The 19,950-nt window shown below is 38.8% G+C and overlaps 1 protein-coding gene across 2 annotated transcripts in view; it reads left to right on the plus strand.

Annotated features, from left to right (window-relative positions):
• The window catches only part of LOC149316437 (adenylate kinase isoenzyme 5-like), a 122,954-nt gene that overhangs the window by 42,268 nt on the left and 60,736 nt on the right, over positions 1–19,950 (plus strand). For both annotated transcript variants that reach the window (XM_089515476.1, XM_089515477.1), the window contains one exon: positions 16,142–16,232. In XM_089515476.1, coding sequence (XP_089371602.1) covers positions 16,142–16,232 — 91 coding nt within the window. The remainder of the gene's footprint in view (positions 1–16,141; positions 16,233–19,950) is intronic.

Genomic DNA, 19,950 nt, shown 5'->3' on the forward strand with positions numbered 1-19,950 from the left:
CTGTAATTCTGCATGCACTTACCTGGAAAGAATCACTGTAGGCTCTGTGGGAATTACTTCTGAGTAGACATTAATTTAACGTCACACTCTTAGTATAGTGAATCTTCTGCAGTGATCTTGTTGTGTCAGTGTTGTAACTTCCATTCTATGTTGTCTGATATGTGTATGTGTGACAGTCCTACATAAGTCTGAAATAATATGGTGTAATGGTTTGAGCACTGGACTTGGACTCTAGAGACCAGGGTTTGAATCCTAGCTCTGCCATGGGTACCCACTGGGTGACCTTGGGCAAGTCAACACTCTGAGCCTCATAAAACCCCATGATAGAGTTGCGTTAGGATTGCCACAAGTTTGAAACAACTTGAAAGCACAAAACTACAACAGTACATTGTTTTAGCTCTTCTGTCTAATGTGAAATATTGTTTTAATGACCAAGGTTTATCTGCATTGTAGAAATAAAGCACTTTGACACAGCTTTAACTGTCATGCTTCCATACTGTGGAATTCTAGGATTTGTAGTTTGTTTTGGCAACAGAGCTCTCTGACAGAGAAGGCTAAATGTCTCACAAAACTACAAGTTCCAAGATCCCATAGAATTGAGCCATGACAATTTAACAGTGGTATCAAACAGTATCATTTCTGCAGTACAGATTAGACCCAAGTCATTCATAACTTTTCTGTAGTCACCCAACAGATCCTCACCTTGTTAGAAATAGCAACTTATCCATGCCTATGGTCATTAATTGCTAATTTGCATTATAGTGATTTACTGATTTCTTGCTTTACTGCACCCCCCTTCCTGTATCACTTTAACCTACAGCCATTTTCTTCTCCCCCAATACTTCCATAAGACAGTGTAAGTAAGGACATTTTCCATGTTATGCAAAGAGGACCAGTACTCTAGTGTTAACTAAAATATGCCAACAAATATGGAAAACATAGAGCTGCTTAACAGACTGGAAATTATCAATGTACAGCTGGCCCTTCTTATACACAGATTTTTTTTATAAAGGACACCATTTTGCTATGTCATTATATTTAATGGGACTTGAGCATCCACAGATTTTGTTATCTATGGGGGATCTTGGAACCAAACCCCAGCGTATAACAAGGGTCCCCTGTATATATTCCAATACAGAAGAAAGGAGATACAAAAGAATGCAGCAGTTATAGGACCATAGAATTAATCTCTCTCACAAGCAAAATTATGCTCAAAATTATGCAACACAGAATCCAACCATACATGGAAAGGAAAATTCCAGAAGTGCAAGCAGGATATAGTAAAGGAAGAAGGCATGTATCACTGGGAAAAACAGTAATGCAAGGAAAGGTAGAGGGTAGAAGAAGGAGAGAAAGACTGTATGCCGGATAAATGGACTCAATCAGGAGGGAAACAGGCATGGTCTTGCAGGAACTAAGTAGAGAAATGGAGGATAAGGGTTCTTGGAGGTGTCTCATCCACAGGGTTGCCATGAGTTGAGAATAACTTGAGGGCAAGTAACAACAGCCAATTTTATCTGCTAGGCCCAATGTATGTGTATTGAGGGGGCAGGAGCTGTTATTCGCTTCAGCCTTGTCAATTGATTAACCTACTTGAGAGATCTAATACTGTTTCTCACATTTTCCAGCTCATATATGTCCTGTTCAATTATATTTGTCTTTATTGCCATTCCTGACCTCTCCATTGTGTTCCACAGTGACACTGTCCTGCTCCTTTCCACAGGATGGGGGGTGTATTTTGAAGTGGGGTGATGGCACTTCAAAATACAAAAAAACCCCCTGCTTCCTGTGCAGTTTTGAACCCTCAGAATGAATACTTTCCCTCCAAAACCCTGAGGCAGACCAGTAAACTTATCCTTCCTCTTCTCCAGAGGAGACTTAGGATAAATAGGTTCCTAGGCAAAGGAAAGCTTTGGCTCCTAGCCTTCTGTTTTGCTTATTGTGTATATAGTGGTTGTACCTTTTTAGTGTTTGCTGATATTACCTTAAGGCAGAGCTCAGGAAAGTTACTTTTTAGGATAGCAACTGTCATAATGCCCCATGTAACATAGGATTTGTGGTCCAAAAAGTAACCTTGTTTTGCTGCTTTGTGTTTTTGTTTGTTTGTTTGTTTTAAATACTCAAATGGCATCAAACTAGATATCAAAAAGAAAAAGAAAAGGGGGGATTCCTCCTTAAAATCTAATTGATAGAAATTTATTTTTGCAGATGACTCATTTTATCAGTGTCTGAAAAACCTTTAGAACTGGGGGAGATACTGTTGTTGTTTTGTTTTGTTCTATTTTTTTTTAAAATGCCCTGTCTCAGTACAGACAATGCAACAAACATTAAGCTAGCAAACATTAAGCCTCTAAACTCTTTGTAGCATCTTCTGAATGTTTGTGCCCAGGGTTACCAGCCAGGGCTCTTACACTTAAGGCCAGCCCTGCTCTCCTGGCCATCATCTGAATAATGCAATGCTGAAATAGGAACCAACTCTCTAACTTTTCTGCTTCATTTTGATCCCTTTTTTTAATTGAAATGTTTGATAGTTACAAAATTTATTTTATTTTATTTATTTCTGCCTACTACCACACTATCATTCTTCCCAGTTACTGTAAAATGCAGACAGCAAGGTAGCAATTTTCTTCATTGGTAGGCTGTTCATTCCCCCATTCTATTCTGCACACAGACAATTGCTAATATTACCATCTTTGGCTGATAGTTTGACAAGGTTACTTCTCTTTGATTCCTTCGTTCTCTCCCCTGTGTGTCTGCTGCCAAGCTAAACATTTTTATCTACCATTTCTTACGACTTCAGTTTGTATTGAACTCATGCCTTGTGGCAGTCTGTGTCTTTATGACTGACTGTCTACTTCCTTTCTGCACAGCTCACAAGTTTCTGTTTTTAAGCCTCTTTTCTTGCATGGAATGTTTCAGGGTCATCACTTTTTCACTAGTCAGATTTTGGTTTGCAGCTGATATAGCTGACCCAAGGTCCACAAACCACCTGTTAAATGGCATGTAGGGTCTTGCCAGTTAGTACTTACACTTGCCAGTTAGTACTTACAGTTAGTACTTCGCAACAATCACATCTGTAGCAGTTCATTATGTTGTTCTCAGTGTTCATCCTAGTATGTTACTTTATATCAGGATAGTGGGCCATTAATACAATGAAAGAAAAAACTTTACCATGCAGCTGCACTATAAATACTTAGCCAACGGTTCCCAAATTTGGATATCTAGATATTGTTGCATTTCATCTTCCAGATGCTCCAGCTAGCATGTCCTACATTCAGGATTCTTGAAGTTGTAGTCTAGTATCTGGAGACCCAGTTTTGGGAACGACTTATCTATTTCAGTCACCATATCCTTGAAACGAGAGTGAGCAGCATAGGGGTAGGTAACATGTGGCCCTCCAACTGATTTTATTGGACTGCAAGCCCTAGAATTCTTTACCATTAGCAGTGCTAACTATGGGAAATGCAGTCCAGAAAAATCTGGAAGGCCATACATTGTTTAGCAAAAACAAAAAGCTTGGTTAAGCTAATATATACATAAATAACTAGTTGTATATTCTGTATGCATTTTATAAATCAGTTCTTGACAGCCTCCATTTTCTGTCAGTTCCAATAACAAATGCATTGGTTTTGACTTCTAAGCTTTATTAAGAGCTACAGCGTGGCTGTCAAGCTACTGAAAAATTATAGTTTCCCACCTCCACAGTAACAATTATAAGGAATGTAGTGACTTAATCCAATCGCAGTACTCCTCTTTTCAATACTTAAGTTCATGTCAGACTTGGGAGGGCTGCATCTGCTTTCTTGACTCCTTCTCTAAGGGAGTGGGGGCTTTGGGGAATGGGTGATGTTTCATTATTTATTATTATTAACCTTTATTTATGAAGCGCTGTAAATTTACACAGCGCTGTACATGCAATCTTTTTAGCTAGACGGATCCCTGCCCTCGGGCTTACAATCTAAAAAGACATGACACAGAAGGAGAAGGGAGTGGTGGAGGGAAAGGGTAAGAGGTCCAGCAGTTCCTCTCTACCTCCGAGGCCTGGACCAAGGCAGATGGACTGGAGGGAGGGCTTGGTTTCATAATGGATGGTTAATCTTCCAGGGAAAATACATACTCTCAAGTAGGGTAATGCATATACAGTACATAGCAATACAGGAAATGGTTTGATAAACAGGCACCAAAAGAACATCAAATAGTAAGCAACAATTATGCAATGCCTGGGAAGGCTTCTCTGAACAGGATGGTTTTCAACTCCGTTTTGAAGCTGGTTAAAGAAGTGATGGATCTTGCTTGTGGGGGAAGAAGGTTCCAGGAGTGAGGGGCAGCAAGTGAAAAGGAGCGAATCCGGGATGGGGCAGAGGAAATCCTGGGCTGGGACAGCAGACCTTGACTACCAGAACGGAGGGCCCTGGTGGGAAGGTGAGGAGAAAGAAGGTCTGATAAGTAGGGAGGGGCCAGCCCATGGAGGGCTTTAAATGTCGACAGCAGGAGCTTATACTGAATGCGGAAAGGGAGGGGGAGCCAGTGAAGGGATGCCAACACAGGAGAGATGTGTATGTTTATCACACTATGCTCTTAAAGTGCTACTATTCCACTTTGACTCCTCTAGCTGCCTCCTGTTGCATTGTGGGATTTGCAGTTTTAAGGAGGGGTATTTAGAATTCTCAGGCAGAGAACTTCTCTGCCTGAGAATTCTAAATACCCCTCCTTAAAACTGCCAATACCAGAATGCAACAGGAGGCAGCTAGAGGAGTCAAAGTGGAATAGTAGCACTTTAAGAGTATAGTGTGATAAACATCCGTGGTCAGAGCGGTGGGTGGAAGTGATAATGCGTGCAGCTGAATGCTGAACAGAGATTAAAGGATGGAGGTGAGAAAGAGGAAGCCCAGCCAGGAGGACGTTACAGTAATCAAGTCGTGAGATCACTAAGGCATGGACCAGGATCTTGGCAGTAGAGTCAGAGAGAAATGGTTGGATTTTGGCAATATTGTACAAAAAGAATCTACAAGCCTTGGCTGTGGTCTGGATCTGAGGGATACACGACAGAGAAGAGTCAAAGATAAAACCAAGACTGCGGGCTTGCTGGATGGGTTGAATAGAAATGTTGTCCACAGAGACAGAAAAGGAGTGTTGAAGGGTGGACTTAGGAGGAAAGACAAGAAGCTCCGTCTTGGACATGTTGAGCTTCAAACACCGATGCCGCATCCACTGAGAGACAGCTGTGAGGCAAGACGAAACTTGCTGTTCAAGCCTTGGAGAAAGGTCAGGGGTGGAAGGATACAGCTGGGTGTCATCGGCATACAGATGGTAGGAAAAGCCAAGAGCGCTAATGAGTTTTCCTAAGGACAGTGTGTAGAGAGAAAACAGAAGGGGACCCAGAACAGAGCCCTGGGGAACTCCAACAGATAAGGGAACAGGAGAAGAAGTCTGGCCCCCTGCAACTACTGCAAAAGATCTGCCAGACAAGTAAGATCTAAACCAGTCAAGAACAGAGTCTGAGAACCCAAGGTCAGAAAGTATATCAACTAGAAGACAGTGATCAACAGTGTCAAAGGCAGCAGACAAATCAAGAAGGATGAGAACAGAGTAAAGGCCATTAGCCTTGGCCTGTAAAAGGTCATTCAAAATCTTAGTGAGAGCTGTCTCAGTAGAATGCCTTCGGCGGAAACCAGACTGAAAGGGATCGAGGATAGAGTTGGCTTCAAGAAACTCAAGACAGCGAGAATAAACAACCCGTTCCAAAACCTTAGAAAGAAAAGAAAGAAGATAAATCGGATGATAGCTAGACAAAGAGGAGGGGTCGAGAGAAGGTTTTTTCAGAATTGGGGAAATGAGAACATGTTTGAAGTCCGACGGGAAGGAGCCTGTAGAGAGAGAGAGATTGAAGATATGGAGAAGCGAGGGCAGAAAGGAGGGAGCTATAGAGATTAGAAGATGAGTAGGAATTGGATCAAGAGAACAGGTTGCAGGTTTGGAAGAGTTCAGAAGTGTAGAGAGTTCAGCCAAAAGGAGAGGACTTGTGGGATGTGTAACAGGAGGAATTCAGCTCAAATGCTTTAGCTCCCCATCTCTGCTCTAACACAGGTGTGGACTGTGGATCCATCATATCCCAAGTGACACAGGCACTTTTATCCCTTAGACCAGCCTTTCTCAAATAGTGGGGCAGGCCCCCCAGGGGGGCGCGAGGCTCTGTTATGCAGAGGTGTACTTATAACAATTTTATAGACAAATGATACTATTTACAGTCGCACGGGGGGCGCGAAATGTTTTCTTCTTCCTGGGGGGGCATGACAGAAAATAATTGAGAAGCACTGCCTTAGACTGATATGCCAGTTATAAACCCTAACTTGCAGGGCTTACTTAGAGTGTTGATCTGCCCTGCTCTGCCTTGCCCTCCGACTTCTGTGTAACCCTAAACAATGTCTTTAAGTCAGTTTTTGACCAACACAGAGGGAAACAGTGTGTTCCATCCACCCAATCTTGGAGCAACAGTTCAATGCCCATTGTTTTGGTGCTACTTTGGATGCTATGTTTTACATTTCTGCACTAGTCAGAATACTTGGGCTATTGAGTTATTTTAAAATAAATAAAATAAAATAAAAAGTGGTGAAAAGACAAGGTACATGAGCCAGGCAAAGTGAGTACCTTGAATTCTTGTAGAGTTTATTCAGAGCACTTTAAAAAGACATTTTACTTTTCCATTTAAATCAAAATCAGTGGGACTTCAAAGTGCATTCAATTTTGCTTGATGGTTTCTAGTATGCATTTTATTGTTGTTGTAGAATGTAGAATTTTAACAATTACATTATTTCAATATGAGTTTATTAAAGAAAAGAATGTTGTTGATGTATATTGTCACCTTGCATTAGGAATTTCAGAGATTGTTGTTTTTTCAGGAGATGGTTTTGCTTTATACTCTAAACTCAGCGTGGAAATGTGAGTTAAAGGAGAAACATTACTGTCTTCCTCTCTATATGAGATGTTGACTCCAATACTTCTTAATGCCACTCCCATTTAATTTCAGAAACAGAGTGAGGCAAGAGCTGACAGGGGGCTTTTACAGATGAGAATCAACAGTTGCAGGGCCCTTTAAGCTCTCTTCCCATCCACTAGTCATACTGTCAAGTATAAACTTGCAACCACATATTTGTAAACATAACTATTAGTTTAGTCCTGATTTAATGTTTTAAGAGTAGAAATGGGTGCCTCATACTGTATTTTAAAACTAAGGATTGTACCATGCACTTCTCTGCATATTTTTGGATTCTTTATCAGGAGTACTGGAATTACGAGAGCAGCATTGTAAAACTAGAATTCAAAAAACAAAAAATTAGTAAACTCTAGATTGTGGAAAATTAGAAAGATCCAGGGTTCTTGTTGTTGGTGTTGGTGTGTATAGGAAAGTGACTTTCTCATGGTACTTCCTCCATGAAACTGTGTTGATATCGTTGTATTTCATTGTCTCACAAACTAGTATTTGAATAAAAATGTGTTAGGTTCAAATTTTCCTATAGGAAAACAAATCAATCTGTCTATAGGAAAACTAATCCAGGATTGAAAATAAACCCATAAACTTTCAAAATTCCCATTGTCTTTATTATATTTATGAACCAAAAAAAGAAACTGGTAAATGATTTAAATGGTGTATTTGATCCAGGAAACATAAAGTTAAGCTTGAACTAACTGTATTATGTCTAATAAATTCAGGGATATAAAACAAGACACTAGGGAGCTGATGAAATGGTCTAGACAGGAGTTATTAACCTGCAGTCAGGCTTGCAGAATTAATTATATATAGTTTGATTTTAAAATTATAGTTTGCTTTTCATGTTTTTTAATTAACATTTGGTAAATGTTCATATGTTCAAATTAAAATAAAATAAAACCTATCTGTCAAATTATATATTCTTCAGGTAACCTAATATATAATTTGACAGATAGGTTTTATTTTATTTTAATTTGAACATATGAACATTTAGAGGAATGCATTGCAAGAAGAAACAAATAATAATAGTTTATAGCAGAAAGGTTAACACTTCCCATGAGCAAAACCTTCATTTTTAGCAGAGGAACATTTTGCTTGAAGGAAGAAAAAAAAATGAAAATATGGTCAATTTATTCAAGGTCAGTTTATGCATTGAATAACAGTGTACAAATGTATATATGTTTTACGATGCAACTGCATGGTGATACCGTTTTGTATAGCAAGATGTTGCTCCCCTTGTAAGCTTACTTATACAATATATATATACAATATATGTATATGCTTATATTGCCAACTACAGTCAAGGTATCACCAGTTTCTCTTGGTGAAGCAGGGGTAAATTAATTTTTGTAGAATAATGGGTACCTTCCTTTCTTTCCCCCAACAAACCCTCCTCCCAACATGGATGTTTTTAAGCAAATATAAAGTTCTGGAAGATCCAATCCTGTATTTTGTTTACCCTCCATAGAATTTAATGCAGTAGCTAATTTTACACATACATTCAGCCGTAATAGTCTTCCAGAATAATGAATGTATACTTCCATAATAATATAAGTAAAAAAATTGTGGCCTTTGTTTCCTGTCTCAGGCAATTAGTTCTCATATGTACCATTGCTCTTCCTCCTAATCCCCAATGCCTCCATAAATTAAATTTAAAAGTAGCAAGTAAGAGGGTAATTATATTAGCAAGGTTTCCATAAACAACTCCTAGCAAATAGTTCTTTTCTGGAACAGTATAACAGTAAACTTCAGTAAGATATTGGGACAGCCAGTGACTTCTACGTCAATGGTGAGCAGATTGATAGGGAAGCCCCAGCTGCTCTTAATTGGTGTGTCTGATACCATCTTGGAAGTGTGTCTCTCTGGGATGCTATTTGGCAGCAATGGTAAGAGGGAGTTGTAGATTGATCTACAAAGTAGCAGTGGAAACATCTTTAAAGTCCGTAAATTACAGAGTTTTATTTCATTAATGTGTATGAAATATACTTTGTACCATGGCCTGGATACACATCCTGGGTGTGCTGAAGCAACTGGGATAACAAAGGGCAAATCTTACAGGATGCTATTAGGGATTGGAAAAATGTTGTTCTGCAGGTTGTCAATTGCCAATTTCCTTTAAAAGGTAGACAGAGGGAGCAAAACCTTTAATGGGGGTAACTCAGCAGAATACTTGCCTTTCAAGGATGCCATCTTCACGTAAAACAACTTGAGTAAAACAACTTGAGAAGGAACCTTTCATGAGAACCCAACCTGCTGACAGACTGTTAACCTAGATGAGCCATTAGTCTGGTTCAATGTGAGGAAATTTTCCTGAGCTTGGATAAGTCACTATTTTGGATGACAGCCCCCAAAATTCTCCAGAGAGCATTGCTGAGTGCTGCCATGTCCTGTGCAAATTCAGTGTGTATAGTATATCATCCAAAAAAGTTTACTTACTAATTATCAGCATGTTGAGAATCCAAAATAAACAGACAAACTGGTGAGTTTTAGTACATCTGCTATTTTATTCCATCTGACAGTCTTACTCAAGAGATTTCTGTATCAAATGTCCATTTCTATTATGGTTTCTGGTAACAAACAATTTCTGCATTGCAGTAGTGGGAAAGAAATGCCAGGCATACTTTAAAAAAAAGAACGTATTTGGCTAGGAATTCATTCAGGGAGGAGAAAGTGAGAGGAGTAAATAGATTTCATCTGTCAGAGATGATCAGCACAACTGTCATTAAATTCTGAAAGGCAGTTAAAATGCAGTAATAAGCCAGATTGACACCCTGACTCTCCTCCCTCATTTCAGCATCTTATACTAAGTAATCACCCACTCATCACAATGTAAACCTTCTCATTAGTCACATGTTAAGCCTACAGCAAGAGAACTTCCAATTACACATGGCAGTTTTGTGTTTTTTCATTTTGGTTTAAAAAGTAGATTTCATTCTGTGCTCAGTTTCATTATGCAGCCACACATTTTATGTTCACTTTAATCACTAGATTAATCAAATGAGTAAGATTGGTAAATTAGAAAATTATAATGTGAAGGAAGGACAAGATATAAATAAAATCAAACAACACATACAGGAAAAGGGGATGACAGAAAAAATAAAAAAGAGAAAAGGGAAAAGTACAGGTGAAAGTAAAATCCACAGGTAGGCCATATGTTTATTAGGACTAACTAAAATTTCACAGAAGTATGCTAGGTTTTTACGTTTAGCAGAAATCCTCAGCAAGGATAGGTAGGATAAATTATAAAGGACAGAGAAGGGAACACATGAAGAAGTCCAAAATTTTGGTCAGTGAACTACAGCAAACTTGTTCAAAGACATAGCCATGTTAGTCTGGAAAATTAGTATACAAAGAGATTTTGATGCACCTTTTAGACTAACTGAAAGACAGAAGTTGGTAGCAACAGCTTTCATAGACTTTGAGCCTACTTCCTCAGATGCATTTGTTTGTTAAAAGGTAGTTAGGAAAAAATAAGTATTTGTTGGTAACAATGACCATTAAATTTTTTAGTGTATGTAGGAAGACAGTCTGTACAAGTTAGGCCCTGTACAGACCAACACTTTGGGCCAGCTGGCGGATGGAGTCAGAATGTAGCGCCTCCACAACTCACACCCCAGTTCTGCCCCAGGGTGCTATGACAGGGCTCAGCTCCACATGGCGCGCAGCATCATGGTGCTCCTCCAACGCTGCATCCATACAACGCAGCAGGCAAAGGAGCGCCATATAGCCACGGCGCCACAGCTATTGTGCCCCTTCCGGGGCACAAAAAGAAGCCACTTTTTGCGGTTCCTTTTCGATAGCTGTAGCGTGTGGTTGCTGCGGCCCAATCCAGCTGAAGAAGGGGCAGCTGGAGGTCGTCCCTTTGCATCTGTTTGTACAGCCCTTAGTTTCACAATTAGTTGGTTCTTCCTTGAAGTATGTGTGCATAGGACATCATGCTAGAGTACAACAGTATGCCTACTCATTTGGGGCTTAATGGGGGAGAGGTACTCTCTTTTACCTCCCTCCCGCCATTTAAAATAACTGTTATAGTTTTTTGTTCAGTTGTACTACGTCAAATGGATTTTTTTTTAGCTTAGCTAATGGAGATGTTATAAATAATTCCCGTAGAACCCTTTTGCTTGGCTAGGTTATGTGTAAAGTTCTAAGGGGAATAAGAGATAAATCAATCTGACATAGTGGAAGCAACGTGCTTTGCAGCATTTGAAAATGATGTCACCTTGAGCAGAATTCAAATAGTAATTCTAACTAGCTTTTCACTGGGCACATTGAAGCAGGGATGGGCAACATGTGTCACATTTGACGTACTGTGTTTATTTTTTGGTCCTCTGAGAAAAGAATGCCCTGCCACTGAATTTACCACCATGGTGGTATCAAAAGAAGGTGGTGCTTTCCTTGCCCTTGAAAAATGTTGTTTCTCTTTAAAAACAAGGAAGCATCCTGGGAACATGAATCTGCTTATAAATATGGCATATGTGGAGCATGCACCTTGTTTCAAAGAAGGAAAAATTGTTTTTAAGGGCGGGAATGTTGAAGTTTTTTCTGCTGTAGTGGCAGATTAGGTGGTGTGGATATAGCTCCTGATGGTGTTCAAGGACTGCCCCCCCCCACCCCCAAATTGCCTACTATGCATTAAAGGCTCAAGGAACAGATGATTTATACGGTCACTCAGTATGTATGTGGACTGCAAAGGTCACATACCTTAGAATGCTGTGTTTTATAGTTTTTCTCTTTATATTTGCAGTTTGATTGCAATAGCATAAAAACTAGATGTATAGGCAAGTCATAAGGGCATTTTACATGCAACATCTCATGTTATACGTCTGGGTTCACACAGTGGCATCCCTAGGGTTGGTGTCACCCAGTGCGATAACTCATGATAACCCCCCCTAACCACCTCCCATTTCATCCCATACTGAATCCTTAGTAAAGCTTTTTTGCACTAATGTTGCTCATAAATCGTAATTGCCATATATCACTGAATGTAATGTTGTGACATAAACAACTAGCAAAATTAAAATTCTACCTTCCAGTTAAAGTATCATATGCACAACCTAAATGTACTTAATTTTTTGTGGGTTTTTTGAACTATGTGGCCATGTTCTAGAAGAGCTCCACATATACATAGACGATTTGGTTGAAATGGGATGTTTTTACAGAAAATTTTAAAAGAATGTTTTTTTTAACAACAATTCAAAAAACATTTTTTGAAAAGAAAATTAAAATTTTGAAATTTGAAGTTTTACTTTTAACAAATTCTGGGACTTCTTTCTCCTCCCACTGAGCTTCACCCCACTCTTACCATCTCTTAAAGCAATTTAAAGAGAAGCAGGTGAATGCCGCAGCCTGGTTCTGCCAAAAGGTAGGTGTTTGAGGAGCAGTGGTGTCACCTCCCTTAGGTGTCATCTGATGTAGTCTGCATCCCCCCCCCCCACACCCTCCTAGTGACGCCATTGGGTTCACGTGCATAGACAGTTTGTACAGTCTGCCCATTAGTCTTTTGTGCTGTGTAGACAATCACCTTTCATGGTGATTTTAAAGCAAAACATCTCCATAGGAACTATAGAGGATAATTATAACTCGCCACAGACACAATTGGAGCTATATGCAGACAGCATAATTATCAGAAGCTGCGTGCAGTTTTATGTTAGCTCCGTTTTGAAAGGACATCTTGACACGATGCATACTAAATTTATAGAATTTTCTGCTGTGAGATATGGAGATGGTTACTGACTGGAGTGGCTGTAAATTGGAGCTGCATATAGCTCCAATTATGCTTCTATAGACATAATCATGGATGATAGTTTGTGTGAAGACACACCCAACTAAAGGTGGTGGCAGGTTTGGGTGTGCAACGCTGGTACCCTGGTGAGATCAAACTCTTCTACCCAAAAAAGCTCAGAAGCTGAGTGTAAAGTTCAAAAAGGGGAAAGTTTAATTTAAAGGACAAAAATAAAGAGTTTTCTCCTCCCCAGCTCTAGATAAAAGATACTTTACAGTTTCAGCAATCTTCAGGGTGTCATCTTTCTGGGTCTGATCTTGGTTTGCTTTCCTCTCTCAATGGAGCTGGTGCAGGGTCTTTCAGCTCCTGAATTCCTTTATTCACTTGCTGTTGGTAACTAAAATGGCTAAGTGATTTGGCTAACTTGTTCTTGATAACTGATTTGGCTAACTAATTACTGGTAACTAAAATGGCTAACTGGTGTAAGAAATGCCCTTTCCGGCTGCCTGGGCCTGTTTGCCACCAAAAGACAGCTCTCTGCCTGCTCACAGCAAAGACTGCCTCAAACTAAAAGCCTCTAGCTACAACAGAGCATGTTGGGAAAGGGCAAACCAAACCTGGAAAAATGCAGGGGATCCTACAGCTCCTCCCACAACTAACACAATGAATTTTCCTACACTAAAATATTCTATGGCCTGAACCAACATGAAAGAAAATGCAGGGGGAGATTCAAATAGTCCTGGCAGGACATCACAGTTTGATTAATTGATATTATTTGTGATATCCAAATGAAACTTGCTAGTTTAGAGGCCAAATGTGACTGAATATTGGCCTGGTTTGAAAAATTACTTTTCCAAGTTACTTTCTTGGATTGTAACACCTAGAATCTCTTAGACAGCACTGCCAGGAGCCATGCTAGCTGGGGAATTCTAGAAGTTAATAGCCCCCAAACATAAGTTTTCTTTTATTGTTGAGGAACAGTGGGATAGGGTACTTCAGGTCCTGGTTGTGAACTTTGCAGAGGCATATTATTGTATTGTGTCAAGCCAAAAGAACACATATGCCTTTATTTTTAAAACAATGAAGGACAGGGAGTGGCAGAATACATGCTATGAATGCCAGAGATTCTCCTTCTACGTACAATTGGAATGTTGTGGCTAAAGCAGTGGTCTGTAATAAGAGACTAGATGACAGTGGACAAGACATTTCCTGTCTTAATTCAAGAAGTGTTGGAACATAGGTCCTTGACTTAGAGATGTGTATGTAGATCAGGAGTGAAATCCTGTGGTTTCTGGATATTTTTGGATTTCACTTTCCAGCAATGCTAGTCAATATAACCCATGGTGAAGAATGATGAGAGTTTCAGTTCAACAATATATGGAGGCTTGCATGAGTCCCACATTTGATGTAGATACAGCAGCTGGCCTGTAGTGATAACCCCCAGTTGATATATTGTTGCTTTCATTAACTATAGCTGGGGCATTTTTTTTTTAGAAAGAAGAATGAGCCATTGTTCTAGATTGCACATTCTGCTATTTTGAACAAAGCCAGGCTTCATGGGGTGACACTGAGTTTGGGTCAAGTGTTCTATGGAATGCTAAAAATCTGCTAAAAGTGTGAGTTTTGAGGTGTTTGCGCTTTGGATTAACTGTTTATAGGAAGGAATGTTACTCCCAAATGAATGATAATCCCAGATTGTGGGATGTTCTGTCAAATTGAGCCAACTCTAAATTTAACCACTACAAGCTTGGCATCGGATAGAGGTTTTATGAACATATGAACTCTAGACAAGTTTTCATCATTGCTTTAAAACTAAGTAATTTTTGTTTGCCTCATCTAAGGAGAGAGAAAGCATTATCAACAATGAAGGATATGCAAGATTAACAGCCCAGTCCAATGCATAGGAGATTATCACACGGGGATGGGATAGGGATGGGATCACTCTCCTATCCTTATCCCATCCGTGACCTGTCTTGACCCAAGAGATAGTGATAGTGCAAATCACTTTCATATAAAAGCGAGATGAAAAGTGCTTTCTGCCATCATGGTATTAACAGGTTCTTCCGTTAATACAAAAGACTGCAAAGGAGAAAGTACTTTCAGCTGATGGCTGAAAATGCTTTTCAGACCGCTTTCCTGTGAAAGTGATTCACACAATCACTTTCACTTGCGGTTCCCAGGCAGCTGAATGATGGGTTCAGCACACTTGCGAGTGAAAGTGATTTGCGTGATCACCTTCATTGGCACTTCCCTGTCAGGTCAATGCCTGGTCATGTGTGAAAGTCCTTCCCACTATCAGGTGGGAAGGACTGGACAGCGACAGGACAATGATGCCCCATCCCTCATGTGATAATCTCCAGTGTTGCTAGAATTTTGCTACTTTTGTTCAGTGAACCTATTATCAAATCAATACACATATGATTGTAGCTCAAGGTAAAAAAATATTGAAGTTGTTCAGGGGACAAGCATATGTATCAGCTCCTTGTTCTCTTTGTTCCTATGGACAATTACTTGTGCATTTTGTATTTGTTGCCTGGCAAAAGGAGCGAGAGAGAGTTAGATTCTACAGGATGAATCTCCCTCATCCAAAATGCTTGGGACCAGAAGTGTTTTGGATTTCAGAGTTTTCAGATTTTGGAATATTTGCATATACATAATGGGATATCTTTGAGATGAGACCTATGTCTAAACAGGAAATTCAATCACCTCCCATCAAGCACCTCCTCCACCTCACCTCCCCATTTCTAGGCTTTCCACAAAGTTTAAAAATATTTTGCACTGTCACAATGTTGAACATTCTGTGTACATCATGTGGTAATAATAACCGTTATATCCACTCCATTTCCAGGCTGTAACACAACAAAATGTGGGAAAGTCCAGGGGGCAGGGAATACTTCTGGAAGGCACTGCAACTAGTCAAAATTAACTAGTTATGTTCAAGCTCTGATGGTGAGTGCCACTAACCAGCATTTAGCCTCATCAAGAGAACGGCTAAACAATTATTTAATTAGTTTCAAAGCACAAAAAATAAATGTGTGGAATCATCCATAAATATTCATTATAATGGAAGGTGACAAAGGAAGGGTTTAGTGCAGGTAAGAATGAGGGAATATTTGACGCTTTATACATGGTCCCAATTTTGTACATTTATTGTCTCACAACCTAACCTACCTCATAGTATTGGTGTAAGAATAAAATCACATAATACTAGAGTATGCGATTGTCACCTATAGTGACCTGTAGACAGGACATGTTACAAATATAAATAGTAATAATATTTCAGCATGTATATTTGAAAAATCAATATATTAATCTACAGATAGTTAATATTGGAATAAAAGTCCTCAGTGTCATGCTTCAGTGACATTTGCTATTTACATAAATATTGTTTGTGTCTCCTGATGTCTGATTGTCCTCTCTTTTGTTATCAGTTTGATGCCGACAGAGATGAAGAAGAAGTATTCCATGACATAAGCATGGCAGTTGACAGCAAACTATTTCCTCCCCAGGAATCTGTAGCAGGTGAGATTTAAATTGTTTGTGTGTTGTTTTGCAAAACAGGCTCAATTTTTGTTCCAGAATATTACAAATCTTCAAGCTCTAAGGATGTTAAAATTTGTTGTTGTTGTAGCAATTACAATTAAAGATGATTGAAAACAGATTTTTTTTTTTTTAAAAAAAAAGTACAATTGAAAGTCCTTCCTTCAAGAACTTTCAGTTCTCAAACATTTTTTGGAATGAAAAAGTCTTTGCCTACCAATGGAAAGACAATCTCCCTAGGAAGGGAGTTCCAGAGCCTAGGGGCTGCCACTGATAAGGACCTGTCTCACATGCCCACAAGATATGTCTGTGAAGATGGTGCATCTGAGACAAGAGTCTCTCTTGCAGATCTCAAGGTGGAGAACCAGAGCCAACTGTATTGAAATTTGAATATGCATGGCCGGACTGGTATTCAGTTTTGTAAACCTGAAATGTGAAATGTGAAATGTGGAATGTGAAAGAAAGTAATTAAAAGCTGTTCCAGAAGGTGGTCAGCTATTGTTTCATCCCCTACCTTCTTTTTTGTGCTTCTATCTATCTATCTATCTATCTATCTATCTATCTATCTATCATCTATCTATCTATCTCTAAATATGGGAAAGCAGATAACAGTAAAATCCTTGATCATATTTTTTTAAAAAAATGTTAGAATGGATAAAATTTTCAAAACCTGAATGAAAGGATGAAGAGTCACAATTTTTGTTTGTTTACTCAAAGACTTTGGCAAAGTAGCATTTTAAATCACTCTTCACGGTCACTTCCACTTCCTATGTAATTTCTCCTTTCAGTGTATCTCCTCTGTGTATCCAACACAATCTGTATATAGCATGTCAGACTTTGACCTATTCCTGCAACAGTCATTGCAACTTACACTCCAGTAACTAATAGGCAGAAAATTGAAATTAAAAAGAACTATTTCCAGGTTCCATAGACAACAAAATATTCTTATTCATTGTTGCTGCCTACCATGTAATAATAAGGTTGTTGCTAAGGGCAACAGCTTGATATAAATTTTTGCACTTGAAGGATTCAGTAGGTTTTTTTCTGTTAGAAATACCTGAGGATGAAAATGAAACAGTTTGTTTTTCATTCCAAACCCAGTCCTTAATCATTTTATCTTAAGAAACTATTTTGCTTGATCCTTAATTTCAAAACCCTTTTTCTAGCATGCTTTGTTCAAATAACAGATAGCTTAGAAACTTTCTATGGATCTCATCAAATCATATCTCATAAATGAAAAATACATATCAGTGTGAGAGTTGCTCTCACAGATTATGATATTGTTTCTGATTCACCATGGACAAATTAGATAGAGTTGAAAACTCTACTTCCATGGGAACCAGAGTAAACTACACACACAAAATGTTGTTGTGGTCTACGGGAAAATAATTAAACTCTATAATTTTTTGTGGGTTTTTTGGGCTATGTGGCCATGTTCTAGAAGATTTTATTCCTCATGTTTCACCACATCTGTGGCTGCCATCTTCAGATGCTGACGAAACGTCAGGAATAAACTCTTCTGGAACATGGCCACATAGCCCGAAAAATAAAAAAAAAACTATGGATGCTGGTCATGAAAGCTTTCAACTTCACAAAATTAAACTCTCCTTGCTGTAGACAGAAATTCTTGTAATGTCAGCAAATGTTGCATTCTTCTGTGTTTTTCAAGGTGAATCTGAAAAGACTTGCAGAGGAAGGATGATTGTGAAATAGGAATGGTTCATTTTTTGCATGCTTCCTGTTTTCCCCTCAGCAACCCGCCATTTCGCTGAGGCTGGCTGTATGTGTGTGTTTTACTCCCAGGTGGGGTTCTGTTTTTGGAACCAAGTTGTGGGAGGAGGCAGAGTGAAGCAAAAAATATTGGGTGACTTTCTGTCAGCTTGACCTACCTCATGGTGTTGTTCTAAGAATAAAACGGAGAGGAACAGAGCCCTATACACCGCTTTAATGAAACAGGAGGAAAGGCAGTTTATCAACACAATCAGTAAATTTAACAATATAACAACATAAGGATTCACAAGCATAGAAGAAGAAATAAAAATGACATATCTTATGCAAACCATTCTTCTTGAAATTACTCTTTATGCCTTCTTTTCCTTTGAAGGAAAAAAATTTAAATCAGTTCTTAATAAATAGAAAGAAGAATCAGTATTGAAAGATATCCTACCTAGAGAATAACATTCCTGAGGCTATGGATGCATTTACTGGTAGAGCCTCTGCTTTTCACTTTGAATCACAATTCTATTGTGCCCCTTCTTTCAAAGATATGTACTGTTCTCCTTTGAAACCAATGGAAATGCTAAAGAGCAACTTTTTGTGCTTCACTACATTTGGAACTATTTTCTTCTGGATAATATTGACAGGCAAATGAAAAGGCTTTTTAAAAGGAATGGCCTATAAAACTCTTGGTTTTGCTTAACTTTTTGTGATAGTAATTTGAAGCACTCCAGTTATAAAATGCACATACAGTCTGAATAAGAAAGCATGTGATTGAATGAGCTAGCATGAGATTGTGTTATCTCAGTCTGTCAACTGGACTTCTTCTTAACTAAGGAAGAGTAAGGTAAGAATTGCAGCCACAACATGCAACTAGATTTAACAGTGGCAATAGCTACCCACATTTAGTTTTCCTGCTTCGTTGCATGTGTCTTGAAATCAGAAACATATTTCCTTTAGGTGTTAACAACATGGCTACTGCACCTGATTGTTGGCCAACCATGAAATAATGAGACCAGACACAATATGTATTTGTTTTAATTGTGCTTATTAGCCATTGAGCTCTACTTCTAGCAGAAAGCTCAAATGAAAAAAATAAAAATATGAATAACAATAACTAAATGCATTTGCTTTGTCACTGTAGATATGCATATACAGTTGGCCCTCCACATTTGTGGATTTGACATTTCAGGATTTGATTATTCATGGATTTGATTATTATGTTCTCCCTAGGAATCTCTAGGTCCTCCAGCACAACTCTGCCAGGGGTTGACTATAGAGTCACACTGGAGGACTAGAGATGTATCGAGAAAACACTTCTTTAGGCATTTGTAGGTCTTCCAGTGCAATTCTGTGGTCAACCTCTACCATTGTTGGCCATAGAAATGTGATGCAGGACCTAGAGATTCCTAGAAATCAGTTCTCTCAGGTGAAAAAAGAGTAGTTTTTCATTTGCCCCCCCCCCCCCCCAATTTTCATGGGAGCCTTATGCCACTAATCCCAGCAGATGTGGAAGGTCCACTGTATAAACACACATACACTATCAAACACATGTTTTGCTCTTCACCCTAATGCAGAATGGCACACATCATCCATATATATTTGAATATATATTCCAGCCCCTGACAATACAATATCTTAAGTGTTACAGAAACTGCAGAAACATTTAATGTCTGAAAAACTGTATAAAGTCTCTCAAATCCAAAATTATCTTCCTCACCTCCCCTTTCTATCCTACACCTCCAGAAGCAGCTATGAGAAGTTATTCAAAAAGACTGAGCAAAATTCAGATATGATAGCATTACAACATTCAACTTTTGTTGAACTCACATTTTTTCCAGTAGATTTTTAATTTATATTTTATTCGATTTATATTAAAACAAACAAAATACACTGACCCATACATGTTGACATACCAGTATTAATATATTTCTTTTCCAATTTTTAATATCTACCTATACCCACATACCACACAACACATTTT

The sequence above is a fragment of the Sceloporus occidentalis genome, unplaced genomic scaffold (assembly GCF_023333645.1).
Source record: "Sceloporus occidentalis isolate IW3139 unplaced genomic scaffold, rSceOcc1.0.p SCAF_3, whole genome shotgun sequence".
Taxonomy (NCBI): domain Eukaryota; kingdom Metazoa; phylum Chordata; class Lepidosauria; order Squamata; family Phrynosomatidae; genus Sceloporus; species Sceloporus occidentalis.